At 36.0% G+C, this 13,637-nt stretch overlaps 1 protein-coding gene across 2 annotated transcripts in view; it reads left to right on the plus strand.

The window, feature by feature from the left end:
* LOC100927444 (1,5-anhydro-D-fructose reductase-like) overlaps positions 1 to 13,637 on the plus strand; it is a 30,787-nt gene that overhangs the window by 3,713 nt on the left and 13,437 nt on the right. The window contains exons 2-7 of one of the 2 annotated variants that reach the window (XM_031939752.1): positions 1,233 to 1,400; positions 3,069 to 3,185; positions 7,305 to 7,382; positions 9,297 to 9,419; positions 12,747 to 12,844; positions 13,403 to 13,466. In XM_031939752.1, the coding sequence (XP_031795612.1) occupies positions 1,233 to 1,400; positions 3,069 to 3,185; positions 7,305 to 7,382; positions 9,297 to 9,419; positions 12,747 to 12,844; positions 13,403 to 13,466 (648 nt within the window). The remainder of the gene's footprint in view (positions 1 to 1,232; positions 1,401 to 3,068; positions 3,186 to 7,304; positions 7,383 to 9,296; positions 9,420 to 12,746; positions 12,845 to 13,402; positions 13,467 to 13,637) is intronic. The other variant, XM_031939754.1, reaches the window with a different exon arrangement.

Raw genomic sequence — 13,637 nt, forward strand, 5'->3', positions numbered from 1 at the left:
GAGAGAGAGAGAATACTTGCTGTTGACTATTGATAATAGAAAGCTTTGAGAAAGAGATGGGTCACAAACTAGGATTGTGAAAAAGGACAGTACTCAAAAAGGCTGAGAGGAGACATCTAGGCCAGAGGTGGAGAACCTTTTTTTTTTTTTTTTTTTTTTTTTGCTAAGGGCCACTTGAATATTTATTGTTTTTTAAATTTTGTTTTGATTTGTTTTTTGAGAGGCAATTGGAGTCTTAGGGTCACACAGCTAGTAAATGTTAAGTGTCTGAAGTTGCATTTGAACTCAGGTCCTCCTGACTCTAGGGCTCATGCTCTATCCACTGCACTTTCTAACTGCCCCCTCCCCCCATTTGAATATTTATAACATCATTCAAGGGCCATACAAAATTATCAACTTGTACAAATTTAGGAGTGGGAGGCTGTTGTATCTGGCTTTCAGCTCATCATTGCTTGGGTTGGTTATGAGCTGGACCTTACATAGCCCACAAGTCAGAGATTCCTCACCCCTCTTCTAGGTTGTGGGAAAAAAGCAAAAGAGTGATGGCAGGAATAAGAAATATGTTTTTCAGTGTAAATCCCCTGCATCCACTGCACAACCTACATGCTCCATTCTTCTGAAAGAATGCCTTAGATTCTGTATGATTCCCCTCTGTAATTTGCACTGCTTTTTATTGTTCGCAATTGGTGTTTCTGATTCTTTCACTAACTAGAATGTAAATTCCTTGAGGTAGGGGCTTCTGACTTTATCTCTGTCTTAGAATCTGTCTTCCTTGAAGATGCAACTCAAGTTCCATCTTTATAGGAAGCCCTTCCTGAATCCCCTCAACTTTGAGTACTCTTCTTCCCAAACTCCCTTCTAGATGTATGCATATATGTTTAACTTTATATTTGTGATATAAGTATTTTCATATTTATATAAGAATAATATAAATATATGATGTATTATAATAATACATAATATAATACAATTATATAAATATGTAAATTTATATTTACTAGAATATAAACCCCTTGGGAGAAGGGATTTTAAACTTGAATCCACAGTACCTATCACAGTACATGGTAATTTTTATCTTTAATTCTTTGTATTTTCCTTAAGTCTTATTGATATACTTATAGAATTGATTTTTCACCTGTTCACTGAATGCTAGGACCAAAGTTAAAAGGGCATAACTAAGGTTGGGATCTCATGAATATAATAGAATTATTTTTATTTTTTTCATGCTGCAGTCTTCTCCACAGGAAGTGACTGAAGCAATAAAGACTGCTATAGACTTGGGTTACCGACACTTTGACACTGCCTTTTTCTACCATAATGAAAAGGAGGTGGGAGAAGGTATCCAGCAAAAGATCAAAGAAGGCACTGTGAAACGGGAGGATCTTTTCATTGTGACCAAGGTATGTCGTTTCTTCTGGGAAAACAACCCTGGGCTCCTAGTTGGTAGAATTGGCAGAAGGATTTTTTAGAGTCCAGAAGGTTATGTTGACTAATTGATCATCTTTGTTGGTCAGGAACTTCTTTTTTATAGTGTGTTCCACTGGTCCAACCCTAGGCAAAGTAACATGACCAAAGACTTAAGGTAAACTTACCTTCTTAGTGTCCCTCACTTCAAATATGGCCTCAGACACTTACTAGCTATGTGACCCTAGGCAAGTCACTTAACCCTGTTTACCTCAGTTTGCTCATCTGTAAAAGGGGTGGAGAAGGAAATGGCAAACCACTCCTGTGGTATCTTTGCCAAGAAATCCCTAAATAGGGTCATGAGCAGTTGGATACAACTCAACAACCACAGCCACCACAACAATACTGTCCCTTATCTATGCTACTTCATTTTGCAACTTCTTCTTTTTGCATTGGTTATCCCTCATCCCTGGAATGTATTCTTTATTCATCTTAGACTCTTGGAAATCATACTCTTCTTGTAAGACTCAACTCAAGAGACATCTTCATGAAGTCTTGCTACTTCCCCACACTGACTTGCATCTATTTCATACACATACACACTTTATAAATATGTATGTATATTAGATATATAGTATGTAAAGATGATGAGATCTGGACATGTTTGTAGGCAGCAAGGAGTAAACCAGTAAGTAAGAGGGAACTAGATGAGATGAGAAAGGGATAATGGAAAGAGAAATGGAGAGAGAAGACAAGAGGAAGGGCAAGGTTAGAATCAAGGACATCTGTAGAGCTGAGGACTTTGTCAAGGAGAAGAGTCATCTCAATTTCAGAGACTGAAGTTAAGGAGAAAATAGTGGAAGATACCTATGAGGCAAAGTCCTCAACTGAGATCATGGGAGAAGGGGGAAATGTAATCAGTTAGAGGAGAGAAGAAAAGGTCTGTAATAACCTCGGTGGAAGTTGGGGAAAAGAACAAAGTAGGGAGGAGGGGAAGGATATCTGTCTTTTCAAGACCCATCTGAATTTTCTTGGCAAAGATATTGAAATGGTTTTGCCATTTCTTTCTATAAAGTATATAAAGTATACTTTATACTCTATAGTATATACTCTAAAGTATATAAAGTGTCTATAGTATATAAATATACACCTAGACATAGATACATATCTATATATAGATATGTGCATAAATGTGTATGTACATATATATCTATATATATTGCATATCTCTATATATTCACATTATCTTCCTTCAGTAGAATCTAAGTTTCTTGTGGGCATGAATTGTTTCATTTTCTTTTGAATTTAGCCTCTAATAGTGACTGTTACAAGGTAGACATTTAATAAATGCTTCTTTGATTGACTGAATCCCTACATTGAACAAGCTAAATTGGATATGTACCTCTTTGTAAAATCAGACTTGTTTAATATGCCTATTTAAAAAAACTCTTTTGTATAAATGTAGATCAGACTAACCTCATCACTATGTTAGGTTTTGAATATTAATTTTAATCTTTATTCCTTTTGTATATTAACTTGTATCAATCTCTTTAGATTATTGATCTTGTTGTCTCAGATAATCTATTTCATCTTTGACTAGGAGAGCCCTTATCCTGATAATTCTAAGCATGTTTATATAATATTTTTATTTTCCCTTTTTATAGCTCTGGAATACCTTCCATGAGAAGGACCTCGTGAAAAGTGCTTGCCAAAATAGCTTGAAGAATCTCCAGTTGGACTACTTGGACCTTTACCTTGTTCATTGTCCTATGGGTTTTAAGGTACATTATAGTAATAAAGTTCATCCTTCAGACTTAGTCCCTATCCTAACTCTAAGCACAGGATGTTACTTAGATATGCAGCCTCAGAATTTGTTTCAGAAGAGGCAATGAAATTTTCCTCCATAAATTACCTTCTACACTTTCTTATTTGTAGAAAGTAAGCCCTTTGATTCTGTGGCATTTTTGTTTTTATAGTCCCAGACTCTAGAATACTATCCTGCACATAGTAGATACTAAACACATATTTATTGATTTGAGCTAAGTTGAGTGGGAATACCTGAAATTTATTCCCAGTTTGGTCACCAATTAGCTGTCATATAAATCTTTTCATTTCTATGGGTCTCAATTCCCTCATATGAGAAAGGGTGGGGTTTAGATTAGATCTCAAGATCCTTCTCACCTTTAACATTCTCTAATTTTCATCCTCTAAAATATTAATTACTATCAAAAGCTTTTCTGAAGCTTAGGCTCTTCTTACAGTTTATATGGTTAGAAACCTATAATAATAGATAGGAGAGTTTGGAAAAGGAAACAAATTATTTGAAGAAAACTTCTTAAAATTAATTTGATGAAAAGGAGAAAGAATACAACTCCTTAAAAAATAGATTTGGCAAAATAGAAAAAAAAAAATAACTCCCTAAAAAACAGAATTGGTGAAATGAAAATTGGAATTGAGCAAGGGGAAATCAGTGAAGTTATAAGAGACTAAGAAATAATAAAACAAAATATAAAGAATGAAAAAGTAGAAGAGAATTGAGACAATTCACGAGAAAAACAACTGCTTTGGAAAACAGATCAAAAAGGGAAACATAAGGCTAATTGGATTACCTGAAAATTGTGTTAAAAAAAAAAAAGAATCTTGATCCAGTAATATAAGAAATAATGAAAGAAATAAAGAAAGTCCTAAAGTGTTAGAACAAGAGGGGAAAATAGAAATAGACAAAATCCACTGATTATCACAAGAAAAAGATCTTATGAGAAAAACTAAGAGAAACATCATGAACAGATTGTATCAAAAAGAAAATATTATAAACAACAATAAAAAAACCAATTCAAATACTGTGGAACCACAATTAGAATCACAGAAGACACAGCAACAGCTACATGTTAGAAGGAATATAGAAGGCACTAGGTTTTAAGATCATAAATTCAAGAAACAGAGTTGGGAGGGACCTCAGAGATTAAACAATCCAATGCTCTCATTTAACAAGTGAGAAAACAAATCAAAGAGATTAAGTTACCTGCCTTGGTTTCTAAGGTAATAAGTATCAGAGGTAGATAAGGATTATGAAATATTAGACAAGAAAATCAAAGCTCTTAAAGCCAAAAAATGATACTTTCATCATTGCTGCTGGGGGAAAATGAGAACTTTATAAAAGATACAATTATGGGAAGTGAACATTTAAATGAGAAGATTGGGGCCTGAGAACAGGATTTGGATTTCTGGCTTGAAGTATAGAAATGATAGGCTCTTGGCCAGCAATAGTGGCCACCTAATAAGGAGTAGAAAAAATTCATTTGCTTTTAGGCTTACAAATTAAATCAAAAGGACTTTTAACAGAAAAGGAAAAATAAAATTGTTTTCATATCTATCTGCTAAGCATAGAAATTAGTTACAATTCAGGAGCAATAGAGATTCCCAAAATTCACAGGAAGTGAAAGCTAAGAAATGAGTCAGCAGTAAAACTTGTGACCTCCAGTGTTCTAATAGAAAATTATGTTGCTATTTATGTCTCATCAAATGGAATTTTGTTTAACTTCCATCCTCCTCCTCTTTCCCCTTTGCTCTTATTTGTTGCTGAATAGATCTGAAGGACATGTTACAACTGAGCTTATTGGGTCATTACAAGTTTATGTTATTTACGCTTATAACCTGTTTACCCCAGTTCCTCAACTGTGAAATGAGCTAGAGAAAGAAATGGCAAAACCATTTCAATATCTTTGCCAAGAAAATTCAGATGGGTCTTGAAAAGCCAGATATCCTTCCCCTCCTCCCTTCTTTGTTCTTTTCCCCAACTTCCACCGAGGTTATTACAGACCTTTTCTTCTCTCCTCTAACTGATTACATTTCCCCCTTCTCCCATGATCTCAGTTGAAGACTTTGCCTCTTCCTTCCACTATTTTCTCCTTAACTTCAGTCTCTGAAATTGAGATGACTCTTCTCCTTGACAAGGTCCTCAGCTCTACAGATGCCCTTGATTCTAACCTTGCCCTTCCTCTTGTCTTCTCTCTCCATTTCTCTTTCCATTATCCCTTTCTCATCTCATCTAGTTCCCTCTTACTGGTTTACTCCTTGCTGCCTACAAACATGTCCAGATCTCATCATCTTTAAAAACATTTGACTAGATCCTGTTAGCAAAGAAGTATTGAATTAGCACAAAAGAAATGCAAGATGTGCAAAATAAAAGAAGCTCCCCCAAATGTTCATATGGACTGTTTGTGTCTGAACTGTGGCAGAGCGTTCTGAGCTCATACTGGTCTGATCAGCCACAATTGGACACACTGTAATTTGATTCTGACATAGTGATATCATTTTGGTCTTCTTCAAAAATGAAGAACAATAACTAGCCTTCATATCTAATTTTTTACAATGTTTTAGTCCTCTTTGCTGGGTTTTCGTAATACAGGGCTCTCTTTGTTTGCCTTCTATTTTTCTGACCACTTCTCAGTCTCCTTTGTTAGATGGCATTTATGCCATATCATTATCTCCTAACTGTGAGTTACATCAAGGCCATCTTTATTTCTTCTGTCTCTATTCTTCTCATTTGGTCACTTCATCAGTTTGTTCTGTGGCTCCACAGGATTACTAGAACAAATATTTGGAAGCTGCAAAAAGAAACATTTTGGACTGATATAAGGAAAAAAACTTCCTAACAACTGGAAATAGGAAAAAGACAGATGCTTGTCTTCCACTTCATTGAAGGTCTTCAAGTAAAGGATGTATGAGACTCCTTGTTAGGGATATTGAAGAAGAGTTTCTTGTTCAGAAAGAGGTTGAGAAAAATGCCTCTGAGGTTTTTTATTTCCCAACTCTGACATGCTGAGCTTGAATATCAAGCTGAGGAATTTGGTCATTTATTTTGGCAGGAAATAAGGTGTCTGAAAAATTGTGCAAAGATAAGCTGATTTATGTACACATTGATACATTTATAATGTGTAAATTTTGTCAATTTGGTTGTTTCCCAAAAGATTCTCTCTATTGTGGGGATTAAAACTGTCCCACCACAATAAAAGAGATTGAGGAAGAGGAAGCAGAGTTCTGACTGAAATAGAGTAGTGATCCAAATGAATTATTTCACACCATGGAATTATTTTGCAGAGGTATCAAAACAAAAAAAATTCATCACACTAGAGCCAACCTGATAATGAGGCTCTATATGTAAGAAAAAATTAATTTGCTAGTGGATTGATTGGAAGATCTTGACTGTACAGCACTGATAATGATACATTTTTCCTGACTTTGTACCACAAAGAATGTGGTGTATATTATCTGATACACAACAATACATCAATGTATTTTTGATGCACAGAAACACAGTTTTTGTGATCTTTTTTTTTCCTGTATGGCTAGTATTCTTTGTGCGGAGAGGATTTTATTGGAGGAATTATCCAGAAGTTATATTGATATATAAAACAAAATATCTATTTTCAAAAAATAATAGATTGAGTCTAAATATGTTTAGAAGAATTGCATATGTTTAACCTATATTGAATTACTGTCTAGGAGAGGGGAAAAAGGAAGGAGGGAGGGAGAAAAATATGGAACACAAGATTTTTCAAAGATGAATGTTGAAAACTTATCTTTTGCTTTTTGAAAGCTTTTTTGAAAAATAAAAAGCTATTATAAAAAATAAAATGATAGATTGGAAGGGCAGAGTAGGAAAGTAGACTACTAAAGGAAAATAGACTGACTAAAAGATATGAAGTAACAAAGTTCTTAATTATAGTGTTAACTGTAGGCATAGAGAGGAAGAAATTACTATGACGATATTATAGAGGGAGAATTTTGGGGTGTTGGGAACTGATTTTATGTGGAAAGTGGAGAAGAGAGAACTCTTGTTTTATTAGCAACATTAAGGAAAGGAGAGTTGTATTAAGCTAGTCTCCTTATCTCTACAGGCAGGAGATGATGAGATACCAACAGATCAGAATGGGATGATTATTGCCAGTGAAACAGACTACTTGGACACATGGGAGGTAAGTCCAGATTCGAAAATTATAGGGTTTTTTTTACCAGTAGTGGTTGCTTTCTACAAAGTGGAGTTGTCAGCTTGAAACAGGTACTTTGCTACATGAATTATAAAGAACATTTAGCTGAAAAATCCAAAATCTTGGAACTATTCTTTATATGCTACTATTTATGAATGAGCCTGAATTCTACTCTAATCTATAGCATTAGCTTTAGGGACAGTAACACCTCCTCCCAACTTGTGCCCTGCTTCCTCCATGCCCTGCCCCCCAATTGCTATGGGCCATCAATTCAAAGAAGGGTAAATTAAAAGATGATTAATTAACTAAGATTTCTTGGTCTTTAGTGTTCTGTTGGATCAACAGTTCTGGCACTTTTTGGTTTCAGGACCCTTACATATTCTAAAAGTTATTGAGGATCTGAGGAGGTATATTTATCAGTATTTGCCATATTAGAAATCAAAATTTAGGGGCAGTTAGATGGTGCGGATAGAGTACCTGTCCTGGAGTCAGGAGAACCTGAGTTCAAATTCAGCCTCAGACACTTAATACTTAGCTGTGTGACTCTGGAAAAATCATTTAACCCCAATTCTCAAAAAAGAAAAGGAATTAAATTTTATGCTAATGCATTAAAAATAAGATGACTAAAACTATTGCATGTTAAATAGCATGTTTTTTAAATGAAAAACAAATATATTTAAAACAAAAACATAAAAAGAATGGCATTGTCTTACTTTTATTTTTTACAAATATCTAATATTTTATTTAATAGAAGATACCTGTATGCTCATGTCTGCTTCTGCATTCAATCTGTTGCATGTTGTTTTGGTTGGAAATATATGAAGAAAATCCAAATTCACAAAGATATGTATTTGGAAATCAGAGGAACACTTTAATTGGCAAGTAATATCTTAGTATTTTTATGAAAATAGTTTTGACCTCTAGATTTCCTAAAACCGGCCTTGGGATCCCCCGAGGGTATGCGTACCACAATGTCAGAATAGCTGCTTTATTCAATAAACCAAGCCTTTTCTGTAGATTTACAGAACATTACATTTCCAAGTAATCTTAATAATGGTATAATTTAAGCTCTTCATTTATAGATGGATAAATTGAAGCCTAGAGATATAAAGCAGTTTGTCCATACCACATAATCTAGATCTTGAACTCAAGAGGGAGTAGGGAGGGAGTTCCTTCCTTTCTTCTTCCCTTCCCTCCCTTCCTTCCTTCCTTCCTTCCTTCCTTCCTTCCTTCCTTCCTTCCTTCCTTCCTTCTTTTCTTCCTTCCCTCCCTCCCTCCCTTCCTTCCTTCCTTCCTCCCTCCCTCCTTCCTCCTTTTCTTCTTCCCTTCCCTCCCTTCCTTCCTCCCTTCCTTCCTCTCTCCCTCCCTTCCTTCTTTTCTTCTTCCCTTCCTTTCTTCCTTCCTTCCTTCCTTCTTTCCTTCTTTTCTTCTTCCTTTCCTTCCTTTCTTCCTCCCTCCCTCCCTTCCTTCTTTTCTTCTTCCCTTCCCTTCCTTCCTTCCTTCCTTCCTTCCTTTCTTCCTTCCTTCTTTTCTTCTTCCCTTCCTTCCCTTCCTTCCTTCCTTCTTCCTTCCTTCCTTCCTTCCTTCCTTCTTTTCTTCTTCCCTTCCCTTCCTTCCTTCCTTCCTTTCTCCCTCCCTCCCTTCCTTCTTTTCTTCTTCCCTTCCTTTCTTCCTTCCTTCCCTCCCTCCCTCCCTCCTTCCTTCCTTCCTTCTTTTCTTCTTCCCTTCCTTCCTCCTTCCTTCTTTTCTTCCTTCCCTTCCTTCCTTCCTTCCTTCCTTCCTTCCTTCCTTCCTTTCCTTCTTCCTTCCTTCCTTCCTTCCTTCCTTCCTTCCTTCCTTCCCTCCTTCCTTCCTTCTTTCTTTCCTTCCTTCATGTTAAATGAACTTCCTGTCATCCTATAGGCCATGGAGGATCTGGTGAATGAGGGACTGGTGAAAACTATAGGGATTTCAAACTTCAACCACAAACAAATTGAGAGACTTTTGAATAAGCCTGGCTTACAGTACAAGCCAACAAACAACCAGGTGAGTTTATAAACGAGTTAGAGAATTTGCCAGTAGATAAAAATGTCTTTTTAGTTTTAATGTTCTACCAGAATTAATGTTTTCTAGTTGCCCATGATAAATTGTTGGTCACACTAACAGCCAAGTAGATAAGATCCTGTTCCCAAGGTTAAACGCTTATCTGAAGTCAGATGAGATTTCTTTCTATATATGTCCTGTGACATCATATTCCCATGGAACAGAAATTCTCTGTTTGGTTGTGCAACTGTGGTTGCAGTTTGTATTTCTATGAGGTGTTACCATATGTGATTATCAATCATAAACAAGTATTTATTACGCATCTATCATGGGCCATGAGTGTGCTGGAGATACAAATACAGAGAGAAATGGCCTTTAATAGCTAGGAATTATATTCTACCCAATCCAGGGATGGGGAAGAGTCAATGAAAAAAATATAAAGATGGGTTCTAGAATGCCATCTGTGAGGATCAGCAAGCAAGTCAGTATGGCTAGAGAGAATACATGGAAAGAAGTAATATGTTAAAAGACTAAAAAGGTGGGAAGGAGTCAGGTTGTGATGAGCCCTAAAGATCAGATGAAGATTTGATCCTAGAGGTAATAGGGAGCTATAGGAGTTTATAGAAGGGTAATATAGTCACATCTGTGCTTTAGAAAATCACTTTGGCAACAAGATGGAAGATAGACTGGAGTGGGATAATGTGAGGCAGGTAGGCTACTTATACACTACAGTGTACTGTAATAATCCATGCAAAAAGTAATGAAGGACTGAACTGGATTTATTGAGGACAAATGGAGAGAAGGGAACATATATGAGAGGTTCTGTGGAGACAGAAAGGATGAAATTTGGCAATGGATTAGATCATGGATAACCAAAGGAGTCTATGACCCTACTTTCCCAGGGCCTGGCTCCTAATACACAATGCCAGTGTACTTAAGGCCTTCATTGTATTCAGTTCTAATTAGAACTGACTCCTGAAAGAATCCCTCCAACTTACTAATGAGTCACAATTATAATTCCCTCTCTCTCCTTTTGAATTGATCTTTTTTTGCTCATTTTTAGAGATCCACTTTTGCTATTGGTCCATGTTAAAACTATTGCCCCACCGGTGATATGACAGCTAGCACAGCTGCTACTTTGAAAATCTATATAAACTAGGCAATTAGCAGCTCTGTCTTCAGTTGTCGTTGATGTATATTTCCCTGCAAGTCTGCATACTGCCATATGTGAAGAAGGCTGCATATAGCTCTATCCCTGCAGAAATTGCTCTTCATCTCTTCATACTATGCTGGGTATGAGTATTAACAAACCTAACCTCCTGGTTATTAATCCTAGTGTTCTACCAGCCATCCACTCAAACTCTGGTATTCTGAAGACATTGAGAGGGGAAAGTAATCCAAGAGAAAAGAGTGATCCACAGTGGCAAAGACTGAAAAAAGGTCAGGAACAATTAGGTTAGAGAAGACACCATTGAATTTGGCAATAGGACAAGGGGGTAAGGAGTTCCAGTGATTTCTGCAATAAGGGTTCAAGATTAGGAAGGGGAAAAAAGTAGTAACACAAGAATGATAGCTCTTAGGGATGGAAGGAATAAAGTTTATGAAGATGATGAATAATTTTAGGAATAAAGCATTGAGAAAACAGAAAGGGAAAAGATTTTGATGTGATAAAGGATAAAGGAAATTCAAGGTTCTTTTACATGGAAGAAAACACTTGTAACTATGACTATCGCTATGCATGGGTAATTAAGGTAGAGTGGAAGAGTAGGTCATAGCAGTTGAGTAGATTGAAGATCTGGAAAGTTGGATTATTTAAAGTTAGGGTATATATATAAATGTATAAATATATTTGCATCAATATTTTCTTGAATTCCCCTGGAATGAAAACAGGAATTGAGGTAGCAAGAAAGACTATGAGTCAAGTACTGAATCACTGAGAAAAGAGAGAGATTATCCTCATTGCTGGAAGATACCAGGTACTAGCAGATAGAACTGTCATAAATTTAAGTTGCACAGACTTCAAAGTAGTGATTGCTGAAGGAGGGTTATAGAAGGAGAGTTGGAAGTGGCTATAGGGAACAAGAAATATTCTGGCTGCTTCTACCAAGACCATGATGGAGTGTGAAACAAAGCATAACCAGCTACTGGAAAGGTTGGCCAGAGATGCAGTTTCATCAGGAAGGAGCCAGGTCTCAGTGAGTGCCATAAGACAGATCTAGAAAGGAAGTGATATGAGATAAGTTTATTAATTCTGCATTAAGCATTTTGGAGACTACAATGGAAGGGGAGAGTGGACCTGGGACTTTGTAAGAGGTAGGATTATAGTGAGTGATAGAAAGGGAAAGGATGGCTAGAGTGAGAGGAGGATTCATTTTTTTGGTTGTCATGAGTTTAGTAACAGCCATTTGAGAATGAGTCCAGGCTTAGTAAACCAAGACAATTTTAAATGGGGTCTTAAAGAAACCAACCGAACAACAACCAGGAAGAGAAAGAGTAAGGTATGCTGATAGAGGCAAGTGACAAGATTCAAAGTTGATTCTTTAAGATCCTGTCACAGTTCTCAACTGCCAGACCTGCTGTCACTGTCCACAGAGGTGTCTGGAACTCCACTTTGAGATAATCATAAGACAAAAGTAGTGTGTTTTCAGTCAGGAAGTACAATTTGTAGTAATCTTGGTATTGTGACCTTCAATTTACCTGAAAATAATTTCCAATTTGTTCTAAAAAAAAAAAATGATGATAATGTCACATGCTATGACCCAGAGATTTTATGTGATAGCAAAGAAGCAGAGAACTAAAATGAGGAATATTAATTGTGGGACTGGGCTAAACTAATCTGATGCATGAATATAATGGAATATTATTTTACCATGAGAAATGAGAAATATAACAAATTGAGAGAAGTTGTTCTGATACATAGTGAATAAGAAGAACTAATAAAATGATATACACAATTGAAACAATGTATACAGAAAAAAATAAACTAGATGCTTTTTAATTAAAGTAAAAAAGCCTTGTCTCCAAGAAAAGGTAAAAGATTTCTCTTCTCATTGCAAAAGTAATTAAGAGATTAAGAGTCTAAAATATTGTATTTATTATCAGACATAGTCAATGTGTTAGCTAGGTTTTTTTTAACCACTTTCTCCCCTACTTTCTTTTGAAGCCTTTTGCAAAGGGTTGGAGAGAGGTATATATATTCAGAAATAAATACAATGTTAAAAACAAAAGTTATGAATAAAAGTAAAATACAATTCCATAAAATTATCAGACCCAATCAAAAAAATTATCCCTGTGGCTCTCTTTTAATATAAATTGTAAATCTGATTCTAGATAGAATGCCACCCATTCCTCACTCAGGAGAAGCTGATCAACTATTGCCATTCAAAAGGTATCTCTGTGACAGCCTATCGTCCACTGGGAGGCACAAGGTAAGTATGCTTTATTAGGGAGCTTTCATTTTATTGAGGGAAATAATATGAAATAATGCAAATTATATATGAAGAAATTTCCATAGAATGGAATACTAGAACTTGATCAAGAATAGCTTTGCATAGGAGGTGATACATGAGCTGAGCTAAAGATTATGCAGAGAAAGTACAGACCAGATTTGGAGGATAACTTGTACAAAAGCAAAATGGTGGGAGATGGAATATTGTGTACATAGGACTAGTAGACCAGTGTGGTTAGAATGTATAGTGTGTGGAGTAGGGTAATGAACAGTAAGCTTAGAAAGGTAGGAGTCAGGTTGTGAAAACTTGAAATATAAAACACCAGAAGTTTGTATCTTGAGACTATTAAAACTTTTTGTGTGGGGGTGTGCCAATGCCAGGCCCTTATTTTAATAATACTAACTTGGCAGCCATTTGGATAGACTGGAGAAGAGAGAATGTGGATGCAGGGAGTCTAGAGGAATGGTGATGAAGGAAGAGAATGGGTAGACTGGTGTTTAGTCTACTGTTTAACTTTCTTATGTTCCCTCTCTCTAGTGATTTCTTCAATGAGCCTATTATTAAGAAGATTGCAGAAAAATATAAGAAATCTGTAGCTCAGGTACTGGGATGGACAGTTCCCCCATATTTGCTGGATAATATTCAGCAAACTTGATAAATGTTTACTGGGTCCCTTCCATGTAAAATATACTCTACTGGACTCTCTGGTAGAGTCAAAAATAAATAAGACCCAATCCCTGCTTTTCAGAAGAAATAAGACATATATGTTAGA

Source organism: Sarcophilus harrisii, chromosome 5, assembly GCF_902635505.1.
Source record: "Sarcophilus harrisii chromosome 5, mSarHar1.11, whole genome shotgun sequence".
NCBI lineage: Eukaryota > Metazoa > Chordata > Mammalia > Dasyuromorphia > Dasyuridae > Sarcophilus > Sarcophilus harrisii.